Source organism: Motacilla alba, chromosome 1A, assembly GCF_015832195.1.
Source record: "Motacilla alba alba isolate MOTALB_02 chromosome 1A, Motacilla_alba_V1.0_pri, whole genome shotgun sequence".
NCBI classification, from domain to species: domain Eukaryota; kingdom Metazoa; phylum Chordata; class Aves; order Passeriformes; family Motacillidae; genus Motacilla; species Motacilla alba.
Genome location: NC_052031.1, coordinates 50552473 through 50572842, shown reverse-complemented (window position 1 = coordinate 50572842; position 20370 = coordinate 50552473). Strand labels below are relative to the sequence as shown.

The window sequence follows — 20370 nt, the reverse complement described above, 5'->3', positions numbered from 1 at the left end:
AATAGCTCCTTAAAAGGAGCCTGAAGATGAGACAGCAAAGCAAAAACATCTGCTAGACTCTCCCTTAGAATGGTAGCACAGCATACAGCCATATTTTAGAGAAATATATAGGTAGGTTTTGGGCAAGAAGTGATTTTTGTAGATATAGACACTAGGAGAAAGAAAGCCAAATGTGTGTTTAAGGGAATTGTTCCCTTTCTGAAGTGAAAGAGGAGGTATCTTGATTGGAAGCAGTAGTACATAGCAAACACCCTTCTCCTGTGGTTCTACATAGTTTCTAGTCCTTTAAAAAAGCCATTGTTAACTTACTTTCCCCATTATGTTTTTGTTGTTGTTGTTGTTTTAATAGATTGTCATGTTTGTATACTCTTCAGATTTCCTTGTCAGCATTAATTCAAGTGTACATTCTTAAGCAAGGCTACCACTTCTTCTTCAGTTTCTCTGTGGTTAGTAAAGTAGTATTAAGCAGTATTTCATGTGTCCAGTCAAAATGGAGACTCAAACCAAATCAGTACAAGAAAACTCATTCAGGTATTTATTTGGAGAATAGACTTATTGGAAATTACTAGAAGTTTCTCTTCCTAGATGCTTCTGTCTCACTTGTTTTATACTGCATCAAATTTTCTAGATCCAACTGTAAATGGGGCCTTTTGTAAGTATTGTACTTAGATGTCTCATAGCAAGAAACAATTCTTATGCCAAAGGCAGTGTGATCTTGCACTTGGATAAGTTAAGGATAAAGTCTTCTTTATCCTAAACTTTTAGACTATGAACAGTCCCTCTGAAGCTAGATTTGGAGCTTAAATGAGAATGAAGTGACTATTCAATGCCTTTTTCCCCTGCCTTCTTCACATAGCCTTCTGCTATCCCACAGTTACATTTTTAGTTTTTCTATTGCCCAAGGGTCTCAGAGAGAACTTACATGAGAAAAGGTTAAAAAGAATAAAGTATTTGAATAATTATTATTCAAACTAAGAGGGAGTCATCATTTGATAACAGTTCAATCTGCTTAAAAAGAAATGTCCTTTCATAGAGTGTTTAATTATCTTGTGGGTTTAGCAGCTGGATAGCTATTATTTCAGCAAAGAGTTTATTGTGATTTGCAGAAGGATTATAAGTAAAAGCAGAGTGTCTGTTGCTAGCCTAGCTAAATCTGATAGACTTTGAAAGCATAAGACAGCCAACTGTAAGAATGTGAACTGTATTGCCAAGTCTAGCGTGTTTTGTTTTCAAATTTTTTTGTGTGTTTTGCAACAACAATTGAAAAGAAAGTATTCAGATTAGAAATACAGGTCTGCTCTGATAAATCAGAATATGGATTCAAGAGGAGATAAACTAACAATTTTTCCAGTATAAAATTTCTGTTATGTTCATAAACTCTGTATATTTTCATGACGATGTAGGTGGACTGGTAAGCCCCATGTCTTGCATTAAAATATGTGAAGAGTAACTTTTCTGTAACTGAGAGCAAAATGTCACTGACTTTTCAAGTTATATCTCTAAAATACCAGTTGGAGTCATGTAGTTATGTGGTGAAAGTGTTATTTTCTCTGATTCTTGTTCTCTGAATCAGGTCTATTTATAAAACTCTGCAGCCTTTCTGACTGCTCACTAGTTAACAGCCTAAAGAGCCCAATTTTGGGTTGTGTAAATGTTTCTTCATCCTCTGTTTCACTGTGTCAGCATGCCAGGCATGGTGAATGTTATAACTGTTTTATTTCTTATACTAAGACTCTTGATGTCTAAAGGCCACAGCATTAGCAAGAATAAAGAGACTGAGGGTAATGGGAGACTAACTATTAAGGCAAAATAAAACCCAAATAAATGTATTAGTTACTAATTAAATTAGTGCAGGTCTAGTGCCTGTGTGGTGCATAATTTTAGTCTCTCTATTCATTTTCATGGCAGACATATTTCCCTCCTCCCTCTTTTTCAAGCACTGAATACTTGAAGTGTCAGGCAACGTTTAGGAAGGGTGCTCAGAGGTACTTTACGCATCTCTCAAGCTCTCTTGATTATTTTACAAGTATCATTAATGCAGACCAGGTTTTCCCTGGGATTACCAGGTCAGTTTATAGGTTTCTTGGTCATTCCAAAGCTTCCTCACACACTTGATAGACTTGATGACAAGAGAGCTGACAAAGCAGGTGCAGGCCCAAAGCCAAATAATTAGCTGCTATTTAGGGGAGGTGCCTTGAGGAATTATTTTCCAGCTCAGAGGTTCAAGGCTAGAAGGACAAAGGTTGGGATCAATAAAGGAAATAAAAGGTTCTGTGAAGACAAAAGTAAGTTGAGGAGGAAGATTGGCTTGGGGAGAGATGAAAAATTTCACCATTTCCAGGGGAAAATGGCAAGGTGGGAAAAGTTGGTGATCAAAGAGAAAAGAATTTGCAGATGAATGAGACAGGAAGTATAAGCAAGGCATGGAGATCAGTGGATTTCTTCTTTCTGTCAATCCAATCTGAGAATATGCATTAATACATTTCACTATGGTTTTATTAAAGGTAATGATTTTAGAAGGGTTGATTTTATGAGAACGTGGGTTTCATCTCATTCCTTTTTTTTTCATACAAGAAATTTAATTTTATAGCACCATTTCATAGACTTTCTGAAGTGTTCATGGTTGCCAAATGCCTGAGAGATTTTAATTTAGGTCAAGCAGATTGTCTTGGCTGGCCAGTAACTCTGATGGAGGCTTTGGTTGTCTGAAGATAGCATCTGGTATCTGAATATAGAATAAGTAAGGTTGGAAGGCGCCACCGGATGTCATATATGCAATGAATAGCTCAAAGGTGACCTAATATAAAGGAGAGGTTAAACTTGTCAAGTCAAAGTTTGCACATTTCCCATGATAGAGATCCCACAGTCTTTCAAGGCCCTTGTTCCAGTGTCATGCTGAATTATTTTTTCTTATCTCCACTGAGATTTTTTTGCTTGTGCAACTCTCTCTCCTGTCCTTTCATTGTCCACCTAGAAGAAGAGTCTAGCTGTGTCTGCTCTTTAATTTCACTTTGTTTAGTTGGAGTAACAATTATATCTCCCTCCCAGTTGTTTCCTTTTTAAGCTTAACTAAGTAATTTACTTCAACCTTACCTTGAACATCATGTGCTCCAGCCTTATTTGTCCTTGGTTGAGCTCTATCAGACTGTCACTATTTGTCTTGTTTTTGAAGGTCCAAAACTAGTGATAGTATTCCAGATACAGTCTTCCAGTATTCCGGATACAGCCTGATAAGCATTTACTAGACAAGAAAAATAATTACTCTTGACCTACTGGCTACTGTTTTGCTGCTGCAAAAATCCCCAGCAAACTGAAGTGGAAGTATAGAGAGAGAAATAAAGGCTAAACAACAAAGATCTATGAAAGAGGAGGAAAAAGCAAGGATTTGAGCAAAGCTTGGTCAGCAAAATTGCAAAATGTTGTGGATCTGAGACTGTACTTGTGCTAGGCATGCTGTCAGACAGTAGAAAAAAGGCTCTGATCTATTACCTTTTATGATGCAGAGGTCTTGGCAAGGAATATTACTACCTCAGGGCGTCTACAGACTTTCAGGTACCAACAGAGCATATTCCAGGTAGGTCCCCAGAGGGTAAGGTCAGGATTCATCAGTTTTCCCTTCCTATCGCCTAATGTAAATCATATTGGCATATCTAAGAGATATAATTTATAGCCAGCCTTTTGGGTGGTCAGCTTCACATCTCATGAATTAGATAGCCAGACAGGTGTGGGTCAAGTTTGGAAACGCACTGCATTTCTTTAGAGAAAGGATAGATTCTTCCCAATTCTTCCTTACATTTGATTTTTTCCACATATCCCTGTTTTTACTTTTTATGTTACTCTTTTTGTCAGCTGTACATTGTCCCTATTTTTTCCCTCATTCTGTCCTTTTTCTTCAGTGGAGCATGTTAGTGATTGCAGTAAATCAGTATATGAAGTTATCTGACTTTTATGTGTAATCTTTTGTTTATCCCACTTCCCAGATGTAGAATAAAGGACTGTGCTCCTCTTCCCAGCCTTCCCTCCCTTGTTCTCTCTCCAGAGGCACATGTTTCACAATGAGATGAACTGCAGAGAAAGTTCAAAGAAAGTTCTCTGGATGTCAAAGATCATGATGCTCTCTTGCAGGTGAACAGCAGAAGAAGATGTCCCAGCTCTTCTCAAATTCTAAAGAAAGATTTAAATTAGTCTCAGATGGGTCTGTGGATTATCATAGCACTCACTGTACAGCAGGGCCTGAGATCCTTCCTTTTTTTTTTTCAGACTAGGTTTGTGCTTGATACTGCTGGTCAAAATAATTATCAGAGAAGAGGCATTAGTGAGGATGATGCTGTACCATCCAAAGAAATCTTTAGGCAGTGCAGATTATTTTGTTCTGACATAAAGTGTTTACAGTATAAGAAATTACTGATACAATTCTGTTATGAAAGTTGTGTTGGTTTTTTTTGTTGTTTTTTTTTTTTTTTTTTTTTTTTTTTTTTTAATCCTACAGTCCCCTCACTGTCTGTTTTTGATACAGTCAAGAGAAAGAAGATTGGAGTGGAGAGAATAGAGTGGTGTGGGGTGTTCTCCTTCTGGCAATATCAGCACCAAGGAAAAAGTAAGTAGTATTGAAAATGGATTTATTCAATACTGTGGAAAGTGATGCTTCCACTAAAAGGCACTGGAGGCAAAGAGGGGAGTCTGTTTTTTCTGGTTAGTTAACGGGAATACATCCAGTTCAATCCCCTACTGAGCACATCAGCCCATGTTTTGAAGGTTACGTGACCATTCTCATTTTAGTAGAATGTATTACAGTACAGACTATCTCTGTGAGATACAGAGATGTTAACCAAGGTGGGGAGAAAGAGAAAACAGATTCTCTTTCAAATCCTTGATTATAATATTGCAGAAATCAGTTTTTATGCTATGTCACCAGGGCAGTACTAAAAGACCCTTGTGGCCAACAGTCTGATTTGCTTTTAGAGCAGCAAGACAGAATCTAATATGGGGAAAAAAGGGAAAAGTGTGCATCTTAAGTTGACTGAGTATTTGCAATAGCTGGCAAATTCACTGGATGCATCTTCTGATGAACTGGACAGGATGAGCTGGAGATAGATCCCTGTTAATCTAAGAGCCAAAAATTGGCTAAACATCTTGGACAAGTTTGGAAGCTTGTTTCTTGTTTGGCTCATTTCCTTGTCCCATCCCCCTTTCTCTGCAGCAGAAGCAGTGTTGAAGGGTGTGCACTCTGTCTGGCAGGCTGTTGGAGGAGTCTCTGGCCTCAAATTACACAGCATGAGAACTCTGTGCACAAAATTAGCAGCAGAGCTCTGTGTATTAGGTGCCAGGGAAAAATGTCACATTCAGCAGAACTCCAGAGGCGAGATGTGGAACAGAAAGAACTGGAACAGGACATCAATCGCCCTCTACCTTTTCCTGTTTTTCAGCAGACGTATCTGAGAGTGTCATAACCACCTTGTTTGGACTTAGAATTATTTGGGTAGTAAATAGATTTTTATTGTATGTCTTAGTCACAGGCATGTTTGATTTTTACTCCCCCCCATCACTTTCTCCTTTTCCTTTATTTTGAAGGTTTCTTTTTTGCCTTTTCACAAGGAAAACACTTTCCAATCATGAAGAAGTGCTGTTGCCATACGGTTTTCTGCCCTCTTTTCCACCTACCTGTGTGATGAGTCCTGATGAGAAACCCACTGTTGTGGCACTGCATTCACATCGTGCAACAGCTTATACAAGTTGTTTGTAGTGAAATCTGGAAAAATGAATAAAGTGGTGGCAAATGAATAAAGTGATGACAAACAGGGCAAAGGCGCTAAGTAAGAGAGGAGCAGCTACTCAAGAGCTGTGTTCTGTAGATACTACCTCAGTAGCTGCTGTCTCATTCAGAAAAACTATTACAGCAAAGGTCATGGTTTGGGGGTGTGTTTTGGCTTCTTCCATACATCACAGAAGCGGTAAAATTCTTGCCACACCACAGTTAGATTGCCCTGAAGCGTATGGGTGAAAGAGGCTGCATTAGTATCTGCGTGTGGAGAAGGATTGTCAGGAGACAAAACGAGTTATTTGGGGCTGTACATGTACACACACACGCACTCACTGTGTTGTCAGAACAGAATGCTTTTGTTAAGTTATCAGGCAGTGCTTGTTTAATGTATTCCTCCCCATTCATTCTCCTCATCATGTTGATGTCTCTGCTGTGAGCTAGGCTGAGAAATTGATCTGTGGCTTAAAATCTGTTTTTACAGCTGGCTTAGTTAGCTGGCGTATTTTGCAGCATAGCCTCAGATGTGCCATCCTGTGAGGCAGGAAAAAAGCAAGAGTATGTGAAGACGGGGAATTTCCTAAGCTGTTACCATTACCATATACTCATTTCTTGAAATCACAACTTCAAAGTTCTCCAGTGCCTTTGTTTGGCTCAGATTATTGAAGCAGCCCACAAGCACCATGACGCATTCCAAGATTAAATACACTCTGGGCAGAAAGTTATTCTTCATTTCCTTCCCTTGTTCTTTTCTGTAGTAGGACAGGCCTGTTGGCTACTGCTGTTTAACATAAGTGATAGTTTAGCCACTACAGTCTTTCCTGAGGGTTTGGGAATATGTTCTAAGGCCTGGCATCAGAGCATTACTGGCACATTTTAAAAGAGCAACCTTTTTATATTGTTTTCTGTTCACACTGCAGGTGATTTTGAGTGCAGGTGGGTTGCAAAGGATAATGGTTGTAGTTTGTCACTTTTTTCCTGATTTTCCTCAAGAATTGTACCTCTGCTGAGCATTTTTCCTTCTCACCTCCCCCCTTATGAGAAAAGTCTTAGTCAGCCTTATTTTACAGATGGCAAAGCTAAGGCAGAAGGAATTACGCACAGCAAGGCAGTGGCTGAACTTGCTATGGCAGTTAATTAGGAGGTCTCTTGTTCAGACCCAGTTTCACATAACGAGGCAGCCTTCTGCCTTTTGAGGTATGGGAGACATAAACTCCAGCCTTCCACACTTGAACTGGACAGTTCAGCCACTGATTGGGGATTGAATTGCTTATTGAAATGTTAATTGGTGCATTCATTCCACGAGTTTATCTTTCAAGGAATGAAGGCTGAGGTAATAAAAGGCCAGTTGGTGAGGCAGCAGGTGAGGCAGGCTGTAAGTACACGTGTTGAGGAATAGACAGAACAGAATTTTGAAAATCACCAGACTTTGCTACTTATTGCCTCTCTATTTGCCACTTGCCTGCCTATCCTAATCTCTAGCCCCCTTGCCCCCTGATTTTATTAAAGAATATTGTCCCAATTTGTGAACCTTTAGAAAATGAGCCATAAACTCTCTATAAGGAGCAGACTGGATATTTCTGCACCAGAAAATTGTGCTTCTTTGACTATATCAGTGTATCTTAAGTAGTACAACTCCCCTAGGGTAAAGACAATTATACCAGTGTAAAAGTGCACATCCAAATATAGCTGAGTCCCGAATGAGAAGGTACCTTTGTACCACTAATAACTAGGTCCACAGCAAGGGACAGATTTATTACTTTACCTTTAGAAACCTGAGGTGACAAAACTGGGAATATAGCCATTTCATAATTCATGTATATTCCTAGGAGACAGATAAAACCTTCATAGGTAGAATTGGCCCACTTGAGGTCTTATTTACTGGCCAGTGGTCCCTGTCTCTCTTCACTTTTCAGAAAACTTCACTTAACTACAGGCACTTATCTAAAGTTCCTAAATAAGGTAAAAGGAATTTGGTCACAGGATTCCTTCAAATGGATAGGGAAATTAAACTGTTAGGAACAGTGTAGGCTGATTTGAATGCATCACTGCACAAATTTTAGCAAATCCCAACCCTGTTTTGCCATTTGGGGAAGTTCAGTGAAATTTTTTTGCGTAATTTTAACAGGTCTTTTGAACTTGTAAAATAGATGAAGCAGAATTTTCTTTGCCTTGAGTAGCAATCACACAAAATTTTTGGTTCTCAAGATGATTAAGAGACATACAAAAACCACCCTGCCACAAAGGTGCACTGCTGCTGTGCGCTGAAAGTAGGTTTTAAAGGTCTGGAGGGATGGTTGTAGGCATAGCTCTTTCAGGAGTGCTTGAATGGAACTTTCCTGCTTCTTTGTCTGCAATGGCCAGTTACCAGATTTTGACATTGGAGAAGTTGACTGGAGCACAGGGCTCCACCTGCAGCCCACATCTGTCATGCACAATAGCAGTGACAAGCTCTGCCCTATTTCTTCCTTATTTACCTATTTCATCCGGAAGTGACATGTGATCTGGATAAAGAAATGTTCTCTTGTTTCTGAGCTTCCATTTTTCTCACTTTGTCTAGTCCTGGGTATCAAATATCCACCTGAGCTCTGCAAGAACAAAATGTCCATTGTTCAGGAAGGAGTTTCTTCTAACTCTTCCAATCTTTGTGATTCTACTCTATCTGGAAGAAATCCTGTATATTTTTAAGAGCAGGTTTATTTTAAAAGAATAATTGTTTTCCACTGAGAGGAAGATCATAATACTGCTTGTGATATTGCTCTGCATAAGAAAAGCTGGTGAGATCTGCCTATTGAGTCATGAACTATCAAACCTCAGAATGGTACTGTTGGTTGCATATTTCAAAAATACCTGAAAATGTCAAAAGAAAAACATCCCTTTTTGGTTTGTTGGTTTTTGGTTTTGTTTTCTTTTTTTCCCATGAAATCCTTATTTTGCTCAAGCAGTAGAGGTGAAAAGGCCAGGATTCGTGTATATGATTTAGTTTGATATTCTGAGAAAAATGTAATTTTAAAAAATGCTGCTCTTTCTTTAAGATTTGGTTCTGTAAACCTCTTCCATGTTGAGTAATAATTTATTCTGGAAATGATGCCATTAAATTCACAGTCAGGAACTGTGGTAGATGCTGACCTTTAAATTTCTTCTGTCCAAGATGGATTATTTAGTTGTGTTTATATCAGCAGGGCATGAAAAGAGTCTTTTTCTGCAAATACCTACTAGCTACTTTTCACCCTAAAAAAGCAATCATGGAAACACTGTCCAGATTTAATCCAAAGAACATTTCTAAATTCTATCAATCCATACTCCTGTGACTTTTAAAATCCCATCATAATGCATGACTGGGAGAATATCCATACATTCAGACACTATGAACTGAGCCATTATCAAATTAAGAATATAAAACCAATTAGCTCAACTCTCAACTTACACCCTCTTTGTTTTTTTTTTAAAGTTTCAAGTTCAGAAAGATAGGACAATTTCAGCTTTTTTTTTTTTTTAATTTTTTTCATCTGTCCTGAAAGCATGTAGGAAAGAAAGAGTCTTATTACTTACCATTGTGCCAACTGCCTCCTAAGGATTTTGTAGCACTACCTGCAAAAGAGCTCCAGAGATTGCAGGACAGACATTAATAGCTTATCTAATGTAACTTTTGTCTAGAAAATTTACAGAACTAAAATTAATTATTCATGTGCTATAATAAAATAATTGCTAGCTTATACATGGCTGTATTTGAAAATAAGTATTGCAAAAGTCTATTAAAGCATTCTATAAAGCTGGTGATCTGTACAAGTATTATTAAAGGAAAATGGAAAAGATCCCCAAACACTTCCCAAATCAGTGTTATTACAGTTGTAGCTCAGCCTCAAGCAACCACAGGAGTCAAGGCATCCAACTGCTAATGATGTGTATGCTACAGAAACAAATATTCCACACATCCTTTGAAAACAATAGGTTGAATGAAAGTATCTTGCAAGCCAACTCTGCCATGTGTGTTTCTATTTGATGTTCAGCTTCCTTGCAGTTATGGCTAAATGTTATTTCCTTTGCAGATTAATCTGTGATGAGTTCAGACATCTTTTAATGATATTATTCTTGTTCCCTTTCTCCTATCACTTTAAAGATTCATTCTATGGCTGGTGATTGAGCATAACTGCACAGCACTTTTGTAAGATCAGGTGCATCAGAGGGAAGCCATTATTCCATAGAGACATGCAGAATGGTACAATATCTGCTGCCCTAGCAGACATGGTATGTAGTGCTGTCACCCAGACTTGATTCAGCTGAGTATTTCTGCTACATTTTTTGTTTACCTTTTATTAGTGGTTCATGTGTCTCTAGTGATTTGGGACTCCCTTCCTATTTTTCATTAAAATTCCTCACTCGCTTTGGTTGTTTGGTTCTAGCAGATACTGTCAGATTTCCAGGGTGCTGTGTATCCTTGTACACGTGTTTTCTAACAACAGGTGCATTGGACAGAAGGCCACAGTTTCACAGCTCACAGGCATGTCCAAAATAATAGAGTAGATTGTGAACTGTGAAGAGGCATATAGTGGTGGCAGCATATGGCCATGAGTCAGTCATCTGAGGATTCTCTTAGCAGTCTCCTTTAATGAACCAATTTTTGTTTTGTATTCCTTGCGCTTGGATGAATTGCTGCTTTCTCTGCTCTTGCACGTGTATTTGGGTCGGTGCATAGCACCACAATGACCATGCCAGCCATAGTGTGTGGATGGGTTTTCTCAAAACTGAGAGCTGGCCATGTCAGCTGATGAAATTGTGTGTTTACCTAGTGCAGGCATATCTCTTGACATAGGTGCTGTTAGGATATCAGTTTTGTAATGGATATTTATTTCATTCATTAAATAATTATTTGAACAGAGAAAGGATGTGCATTTGATTAGAGACAGTCTATTTTCTCAGGCGAAATAATAGAAATGGCTATTTCTACTATAGTAGCACAATAATAGAATTTGAAAGAAAACACGTGGTAGTTGAGGCACTGATCTGGCACAAAAGAACATGGCAAAGCAATATTTCCAATCTTAGTCTCACAGCCTTGGTGGTCCCTCTAACAAATCATCTATCCACTTATCTGAGGTAGAAATCTGCCTTTTGTCAAAAAACGAAGACTTTTTTCTGGTTGAGTTCAGAACAAGAAAACCCTGCAGAATCATAAACATTCTTTGTAGGTTTAGCATTATTCTGTCAGGTTAGTATTATTGCTAGCTGTAATCTCTAGTGGAGAGTAGTGAAATTGAGCTGCTTTCAGTTTGCTTTACTCCTCTTACAGCAGAGCATTTGCATAGACAATTTGTCTGAGAGTTTCTGTCGACTTGTTTTCAAGAAGCCATGTCCCTAGATGAACAATGACCATGTATTTTTGCATAGTGCCATATCCTCTGGCTATTAAAAGAGGTACCTACATTGTATCTAGATGATCTTTCAGGACATTTGAAAAAAAAATTAGGATACCCTTTCTACGATTTTCTTGCCAAAGCTATGATATGTAGCAGAGTAGCAGATCACTCAGAAAATACAGTTCAGAATTTTGTTCTCCTGGTCCCTTCTGATCAAGAGACACTATATCCCCTCTCAAATTCTATTATGGTGCCTAGAGTTATCCATGGAAAGGAGCTGGGTGAAGAATTTACTTCATTAAAATGCAATGCATTGCAGTTACTCTCAAGGCTGATGATTACAGTTGTAAATAGAGTTTTATTTTGAAGGATGCTGGTTGATTTTTCCTCCATTCAGATGGGAATTTTTGTTCTTGGCAGCGGAAGGAGGAGAAGGAGGCAAATATGTATTGAACACGAAAATGGAAGAGAGTCAAAGGCTGAAATGGAAAGGCAAGGATGCACATAACAGTTTTTGACTAAGGCAGATAAGCTGTGTTACAACTTAGCCATATTGTTAAGAAATCATGGTTTCCTCATCACTTTCTTCCTTTTATTTTCTTCTTGAAAGATTGTCAACTGATGTTATATAAATGCTTTGTCACTACAGTTTGAGTAAAAGCCAGGGCAAGCCGTTACCTTGTCTTTGTATGTGGCAAATGTGGGTTGTTTTGAGCACATGAAGCCAAAAAGATCTCTGGCCATTAAAGGACTCCTGTCTTTCATTGATCCATCCTTCAGATCTCATCTCCTGTGCCTGATGCCCTGGTGTTTGACAAGGCTGATTTTTCTGATGATACATTCTGCTCCCATTTTAAAATTTATTCTTTAGCTCCACCTCCTGGCTCTTGGTCTGTGAAAAGGAGGATCCTTGAGAATCACAGAGCCTCAAGAAGGGAACAGAAGTATTCATCCTGGTTTACAAATATTAGTGTAGAGGTATATATGGGGACATCTGAGGCGAAACAGTCTTTGCTGAGCCCACTCATACTGGCTTTCAACAAGGCAAATATTTTGGTGGAGGGTGGACAATGGAATATGTGGTTCATAGTTTCTGCTTTTTCTTGGGCCTTCAGTTTCTCAATTGTGGCAGTTTGAGACATGACAGACATCACAGAGGAGTCTCTCTTTATTACTGTTTTCCCCCTGGTACTTCCTCAAACTCATGGGGGTGGGGAGGTACAGCAGAAATCGTCTGACACGCAAACATTAAAAAAAGATCTCTGAGGCCTTGCAAAGGAGTCTTGTTTCATGCAGGGAGAATTACTTTGACTTTGTGTTCATCCTATTAAACCAGGAACTGCCCAAGAAGTAGAGGAATAGATCTTAGTCATCTGGATTTAAGAAGAACAATGTCTCTTCCCCGACAGCTGCGAGAAAAGAGGTAACGTGTCTCTCCCTGCTCCTGCCTCCCCACAAGCCTCATGTAACTCCTGTGATCTGTTTGGTTAATTTGGATGCAAGCATCTCTGGTGATTCTAAAAGGCTTCTTGTTATCAGAACAGTGTGTAACTTCCACACTATTAGGCTGCTTTAGGGTCGAGCAGACCATTTCTTATGCTGGAGTGGACTTTCTTCTTTTTGTGGGGAATATTCATGACCTAGGACACAGTGGGTCATTGTCCTCTTTATAGCTGTAAAACAAGTTTCCCTTTTACTGGAGTTTATGATATGAGTGTTTGTGATATGACTAATTATATCTCTTGGTCTCCATAACCACATCCCTCTTCACAGTAAGGGGTAGTATTTACAGTATTGTGGGTGGTGCTGATTCACGGCATTTTCCTTGTACAGCAAACTATTGCAAGATGTTGCATCATTGCTTCAGCATTTCAAATGGGCTACGCCTTGTGGAAGCCCCTGCTTGGGATATTCTCCTAGCAGAATAAACTGAGACAACCACCACTTTTTGTATAATCAGCATATTTAACGTTTTGTCAGCTGGGCATTTCTTAGATGATCCTTTTAAAAGTCTCTCTTTATCTCATTTATTATCCTTTTTTCCTCGTTCTAGATGCTTTTTACTCAGGTGTTAATACAAATATCCCTCTGACAACACTGTTATAAGACTGAAGCAAAGGTGAATTTGTCTGCTGCTTGTCAAAGCTGTTGCACCGAGGAGAAGGTCATAGAGGAAAAAGCACCTGCCAATCCTTGCTTTTTTTGTAGTGTGGGCAGTATAGACCAGTAACATGACTGTGTGGTCATATGGCTGCTCATTAGGTGTTCCTGCAGGGATTCTTCCTTCTCACTCCAAATCCAATTCTTTCTAGGATCTGCAAAGCTTATTCTAACCTTGCCTACTACCACGAGTTCCTTCACACACTTTTGACATTTTCAAACAAGTATCTTTGTGCTTGCTTCAGGTTATCTGCTGTTACTGGGGGATAAATGCCAAGCTCATCGGTTCAATCCCTGTGCAGGCCATTCATTCAGACTTGTACTGGATGATCTTTGTGGGTCCCTTCCAGCTCCAAATATTCTGTGATTCTGTGACGAACCTTGCCTGCTGTGACTAGGAGGTCTCTCTCCAAATATTTGATAGCCTAGTCTTATTTTTCCAAGCCTCTTTAAGAGTTTGCTTTATTGTGATGTTTACAAGAAAACTTGACAACATTTTGACAGCTGGTGTAGGCACCACTAGTTTTGATATAGAACAATACTATGCTTTTGTTTCTTTGTTCTTTTTTTCTGTTTGTGCTTATCCCATTGTTTCTTTTCTTATATGTATGTGGTACATTTTACACATCTTGCACAGAGCGTAAAGTTTTTAGGATTTAGCTTTGTGCTGTCAGTTTCTACAGCACCTTGCATAACAAGCTCTTGTCTCAGAATTGTTTCCTATTCCCTACAGTAATGCAGTAATAATAGCAGCATAAATCATGATGTATAATGATCTCCTTAGAATAGGATCCACTGATGGAGAGCTCTTTTTGTAAATCTCCTAGATTAAAGAAGGATTAAAAATGCATCCACAACTGATCACAATTCTTAGGAAAAGCTTACCAGTTCAAGTGTTTGTTTTGTAGTCCTGTTCCTTGAGCAAGCCCAGGAATGAGAGGGGTATTTTTCAGGCATAATGAATCTTCTCAATGGTCACTGACTTGTGCTGCACTTATTAAAACTTGACATCTCAAGATCAGACCTCCAGAGGAAGAGAATGATGCCATGAGTTTCTAACATCTTGGTTTTGATGCTAGAAAATGTGATATTGCCTATCTTTGCTCTGTGTGGCATAGGACACCTCAAAGGCTGTTACCAATATCAGTAACCTAAATCTTCTGTTCTTGCTTCACAGTGATTTTGACCAGCTTCCAGATGATGTACCTGTTTCAGCTAATATTGCAGATATTGAAGAGAAGAAAGGTTTTACTAATTACTATGTAAGAAGGGAGATTTATCCTGCCTCTATATGCCTTCGTCTGTGACTGGTTTGGTTGTGGAAAGCAAAATGCAGTTAATCTGGTGTAATTGCTTTTTGGCATGAGTAGTTCCATGTGAAAGACTTCTCAGTGCTTTATTTTTCTGGAATGGAGTATAGTTATCCCAGATTCGGTCTAAAAATTTATTTTCTGAGTGAAATGTGGGAGATATCCTCTGATATAATATCTGATTTGCTTCCTGTTAGAGTGCTGTACCATTGGTGAAGATAGTGGGAAAGTAATTCAGAGGGTAGAAAGGCAGATTCTTCCTTATTATTCCATGGTTCTGGCAAGTTAGGATGCTCCCATCTTCACAGGAGGTAGCATATTAAGCCATGAAAGAGCACACAGGAAGGGAATAGTACGGAAAGGCACTAAGATTTTCTGAGTGTTCGAATATGCCCAGTCTGACTTCTCCTGGAGACATTGCTCATAAAACCCTTCCCACTGCAGTATTCAGGTTTTTCTCTGGAATAGAGTGATGTTGGGTTGCTCTGTTTTTATGTTTTCTGAAGGATCTGGCTGCAATGTGACTCAGAGGTCAGTGTGTGGAAATTTTGGGTTCCTTTAGAGCAAAGCAATTTTGTCAAAAGAGAAATAAAATAGTGGTTGAAGGAGGTCAGACAATAATTTTTGCAATTGTGTACATTAAAGTCAAAAAAGAAGTATGAATGCCTTCGATTCTGAAAAATCAATTCATTTTCATGTCTGTCTGTCTCTAGATTTAGATGTCCAAGGCATCTTACTGTAAAATATTTGTATTTGTCTCCATAATGTATTTTGCTTGTCACTGAGGCAAAGTGTGCAAGTATAAAGTTGAATCTAGTAATTTCATGTTTCCTTTTAAGATTATATAATATAAAGCAGCCACAGGGACATGCTTCATATGCAAGCTGGACCCACACAAATACCACACTGGTGCTACCTTCTCATATCCTAGTTCCTGGATTGGCAGATGCTTAACTGAAGGCTTGCTTTCCTCTCTGCTCCTAAGAGAATATTCCCACTAATGGAGCACTGATCTTATGTTCCTATTTTATTCCTCACATTCATTTGGTGAATATTTATAAGTATGAACATCAGCCTGAATCTCTCTTCTCTGTTTCAGATGTTTGTCATTGAAGTAAAGCTCAAAGGTGGTGGCAGATACCTGATTTTCCGGCGCTATCGTGAGTTCTATGCCCTGCACACCAAACTAGAGGAGAGATATGGGCCAGAGAGCAGTAACAGCCCGTTTACCTGCACACTCCCTGTACTGCCAGGTAGGCTGTCAGTACCAAACCTTTGCACAATTAGCAGCTTTCTCAGTTCCAGGCTGCCCTAAGGAGGAATGCAATGAGAGAAGTAGCTGTGACAAGGAACTAATTCCTGGCTGTGGATGCCAGAGAAGTCATGTTCCATTGACAGCCCCTTCACTTGTAGTAAAGTTCATTTAGAAACCTAAAACCCTTTAAAAAATATGTAATTTTTTGAGCTTCTGCTTCCTCCTGATTGCTTAATTTCTCTGACAGCCTTTTTTTTTTTCTTTTTTTTTTTCTTTCTCTTCAATAACTGCTACAGGTTTTATATTTTTCAGGAAAAGTTTTTGTTGGTGCCAAAAAGGAAATTGCTGAGAACAGGATTCCTATCCTAAATGTCTACATGAAGGTAAAACTTAATTTTCAAGTAAAGAATGCAGTGACCACTGCAGATACTTAGCCATTGAAATCAGCTAAGGCAGACAGTACTGTTGGGGTTCTAAGTATCTGCTTCTCTCTGCTCTGCTTTCCTGAAGACACAGTGCCCACCCTGTGGTACAACCTGAAGTCCTCTTCCCCAGATTGTTCAGACTGTAGGGTCTGCTGGAGAATGCAGTTCACAAAGGGTCACTCTCTGTCTTCATATACAGATAGACATTCTTACCCAAACCCCCCAAGATGTATGAGGAAATGGTGAATCTCCAGGTGCTGCATGAATATAGAGTTGGTGTGTGTGTGCATCCAAGGGATTGGGAGAATGGTGTGTGGGTTGTGCTTTATCCCACCCACCATCAAGTGCCATGCATCCTCTTGCTCACTCCCTGCTTCCCTAATGGAATGCGGAGGATAATCGGGAAATGGTAAAACCTACGGGTTGAGATAGGAACAGTTTAATAATTGAAATAAAGTAAAATATAATACTAATAAATAATTGTAATTAGAAAGGAAGTAACCAAAAAGACAGAGAAATAAAGCTAAAGAAGAAAACAAACAAATTATTCACAATACAATTGCTCACCACCTGCTGACCGATGGCCAGCCAGTCCACTAAGTAGTGATCTCCTTGGCAGCTCCCTCCAGTTACATACTGTGCATGATGTCCTATGGCATGGAATATCCCTTTGGCTAGTTTGGACCAGCTGTCCTGGCCATGCTCCCTCCTGACTTCTTGTGCAGCTCCAAACTGGCAGGACTTGGGAAACAAAAAAGCCCTTGGCTTAGAATAAGTAAGCCAGTAATTAGAAACAACTGAAACATCTGTGTTATCAACATTATTCTCATGCTAAACAACACACAGCACTGTACCAGCTAGTAAGAAGAAAACTGACTCTTTCACAGCCAGAATCAGAACAGGTGGGCTTCTGAGAGTACCTGAATTACAGTGAAGATGCAGCACACATCAAGGAGAGATATTCTTTGTGTACAGGTTAACTGAAGACCTGAACTTCAAATCAGTGACAGTCTGAAGCAATGGCCAAGACTTCCACTACTTAAGACTGCCTTCTTTCCAGTCATTCATGTTCTGAAAAGAAAAACAAAAAGCAATTTACTCCTGCAGTAAATCAGGTACAAAAAGTGTGAAGCAATACATTGGCCAACTCCAGGAATAAAGAGGAGAGACTGTCAGCTGTTCAGCTGTGTCCTGCTGAGTGAGAAAGGAGAGGAGGGAGGTTTCTGGCAGTAATGAATATCCTTCGTGATCCCGTAGGTCAGGAGGCATATTTGCTACATGTAAATAAATAGAGAATTGGGCTCTCCCACTGTTACACTCTGCTTCCTGCTTGCTCTTGGCACAGAATCTGCTCTGCCTCCCTGCTTGGGTGTTGATGGATGAGGACGTTCGGCTATTCTTCTACCACTCAACCTTTGATGGTGAGCAGGTGCCTCACAGACTGAGACGGCTTCGCCCACGGACACGCCGAGTGTAAGTGATTGACATGTTTTTTTCAGCATTGCTTGATGTAAGAGATGCTGTCCAGTTTTGGGGAGGGGGAGAGAGATGAGGATCACCGCTGTGTTTTCCAAGTGAATACATGAATCCCTAATATGAGGGTCTTTGTGGTAGAGTGAACACAGAGCATTTCTTGTTTTCAGTAATTTCAGAATTTTAAAGTGGATGTGTATTGTATTTCAAGGCGACCCCTGTGGCAGGGAGAAATGCTGCATCTGACTCCATGATATCAGGAGGCTAATTAATTACTTTATTATACTATATTATTTTATATTACACTACATCTAAACTGAAACTGCTCAAGCACTCAACTGCACAAATTCTTTTGACTGTTTGCTGATGGACAGTCTGGACATGTGCTTGGTCCTGACAGGCCAAGGAAACAAAACATCATCACCCTGGGTAAACAATCTCCATATTGCATTCTACTTGTGCACAAACACAGGCACAGCAAATGAGATAAGAATTGTTTTTTCTTTCTCTGAGGAAGAGAAATGCAGCCATAGATGTGGTACTTGCATTAAAAGAAAATTCCAAAATGAGAGTATACCTTGCTTTTTAAAAATACTGTCTAGCTCTATCCGCCCATATTTCTTTATATGGTAATCTCTATTATAGTGTGCAGAATATACAGGCCAAGCTTAAGGACATAGGCTTGCACCACTGAAGTCAATGTGAGTTTTGGCACTGAATTCAGTGGGATCTGGTTCAGACACTAAATGAAACTGAATACTTAATTTGTTCCCATCCTTTGTCTAAACAGGGGCCTGTCCTACATAGCAGCATTGACACCCTTTTGGAGAACTGCTAAGTAGACATCATACTTCATTACCCTTCAGATAAGTTAATTCTCCTTTCAGCATTCCAAAGATGGACTCCCTTCCTACCTCAAACAGTGCAAAAACTGCATGTGTGTATGACGGCAGAGTTTGAACTAAATGCCATAAATGCTGGAAACAATGATGCCCAGAAGGCAGAGTAGGGGGACTGAGCAGTGCTGTGGAAGAGAGGTCTGGAATACCGACTGTATTGACAATTCCATCTGTTCTCAACAGCAGACACCATCAGATTGCTGCTGCTCTGCACTGAAACCGAGAGAACTAGGGCAGTGTTGTTGCATCCATATTTATTTACTTCAGTGCTGCACACAGATTCTCATGCAGTTTCTCCAGTGATCTATGCCTTACATGCCCCTTAAACAGTAAAAACACAGACACTGCACTACGGATTGTGTAGCATTTTTAATGACTTGGAAAGATGCTTACCTCCCTGTTGTCTCATCTCTTTGCAGTAAGAGCATTTCAGATCAAGTGCCTGTTTTTGACCGCACCGCAGCTCCGCGGGCTGAGGTGAGTACTCTGCACAACCTGTCATAGGACAGGAGATTAAACCCTGTTTTACTTTGGTACCTCATCTATCAGGTTGCTATTTTCAATTAGAGCTTGGGGGAAGAAAGTGAAATAAACAGAGAAAAACAATTGATTTTAACAACAGGGAATGAAAAAAAGGATGGGAAAAGGTGTCCTGTTCCTCATCACTTGAGTAATAAAAAGGTCCATGGTGAAATCAGAATGACAGGAGATTCAAAACTGAGACATGTACAGCTTACTGCCAAATGGTCCACATTTGCATAGTGCTACCCATAAGTTAAATCTGAAACAGGCATAAGCCTCAGCTTCAGCGACTTCAGCATTTGTTTAAAAGCTTTGCAGGTGAGGCATCTTAGTATTTTCTGTAACATAAATGCCCATACTCATGTCTTTTGTGGTATATTTTTCTCAGTATTAAGCACATGAGACTGCTTTGTAACCAGTATTTGTCTGAGCAGGGTTTTGCTTCCTGAAACATGTGATTTGCCATATAAGATTAAAATCCCCATGCATCTGCTTTAAGGTTTGTTTCTTTTGTTCTTTACACAGAGAATGACAGGCCTTGGAACAGTCATATCTCTTGGGTTTTATCTATTAATTTATTAGTATTGAATATACCTACCAGAACTTTTCAATGGTGAAAAAAGGCTTCTGAAAGGGCTAATAAGTAGACATCTGAACCACTAGCACAACAGCATTATTTTGTTTGTTTTTTATTAAGAGAACTCTTGGCATTAACAAGACCAAAAGAACAATTGCAACACAGAATAAAGAGCACCTTTTCATTTTTGCTCCTCTAAGACCATTTAAATGGCTACCATGTTCTCTAAGGACAATGGGGGAGGTGTGTACTTTTGATAACTCAGCCACTTTAACTCTCCAACCTTTTATTAGGGTGATAAGCATGTATTTGCCTCCTTTTTTTTTTTTTTTTTTTTTTTTTCCCTGAAGAGGGCATCTAAGTTCCATTTCCCGTCAATTCCCAAGTTCCATTTCCAACACGTCAATTTCCCAAGCTTTCCCACATCTCCCAGTTCAGCATCCAGACCTGTAAGCTAGATGTAAAAGCAACAGTTCATTACCCTGAAATTAAGACATAACATTTCTGCCATTTTTAAAGGCTCTTTGCAATATTTTGCAGCAAATCTAAAAGCTATAAGGCTGCAACGAGAAATAAAATATTTTTCAATTCTCAGGATTTTGAGCTGTCAGTTGGCTTCAGCTCTGTTGTCTTA

At 39.3% G+C, this 20370-nt stretch overlaps 1 protein-coding gene and 1 long non-coding RNA gene across 7 annotated transcripts in view; one reads left to right on the top strand and one right to left on the bottom strand.

Moving 5' to 3' along the window:
• NCF4 (neutrophil cytosolic factor 4) overlaps nucleotides 1-20370 on the top strand; it is a 54314-nt gene that overhangs the window by 30712 nt on the left and 3232 nt on the right. For 4 of the 6 annotated variants that reach the window (XM_038155283.1, XM_038155282.1, XM_038155281.1 and 1 more), the window contains 7 exons: nucleotides 4490-4597; nucleotides 12452-12538; nucleotides 14453-14537; nucleotides 15685-15838; nucleotides 16153-16223; nucleotides 17611-17738; nucleotides 19057-19114. In XM_038155283.1, coding sequence (XP_038011211.1) covers nucleotides 12507-12538; nucleotides 14453-14537; nucleotides 15685-15838; nucleotides 16153-16223; nucleotides 17611-17738; nucleotides 19057-19114 — 528 coding nt within the window. In that variant the 5' untranslated portion in view covers nucleotides 4490-4597; nucleotides 12452-12506. Of the gene's footprint in view, nucleotides 1-4489; nucleotides 4598-11822; nucleotides 12094-12148; nucleotides 12539-14452; nucleotides 14538-15684; nucleotides 15839-16152; nucleotides 16224-17610; nucleotides 17739-19056; nucleotides 19115-20370 lie in introns of those variants that run through there. The other 2 variants (XM_038155285.1, XM_038155287.1) reach the window with 2 other exon arrangements.
• The window catches only part of LOC119708674, a 31825-nt gene continuing 27708 nt past the window's right edge, over nucleotides 16254-20370 (bottom strand). The window contains exon 3 of the long non-coding RNA XR_005259137.1: nucleotides 16254-17336. This is a non-coding gene — a long non-coding RNA (uncharacterized LOC119708674). The remainder of the gene's footprint in view (nucleotides 17337-20370) is intronic.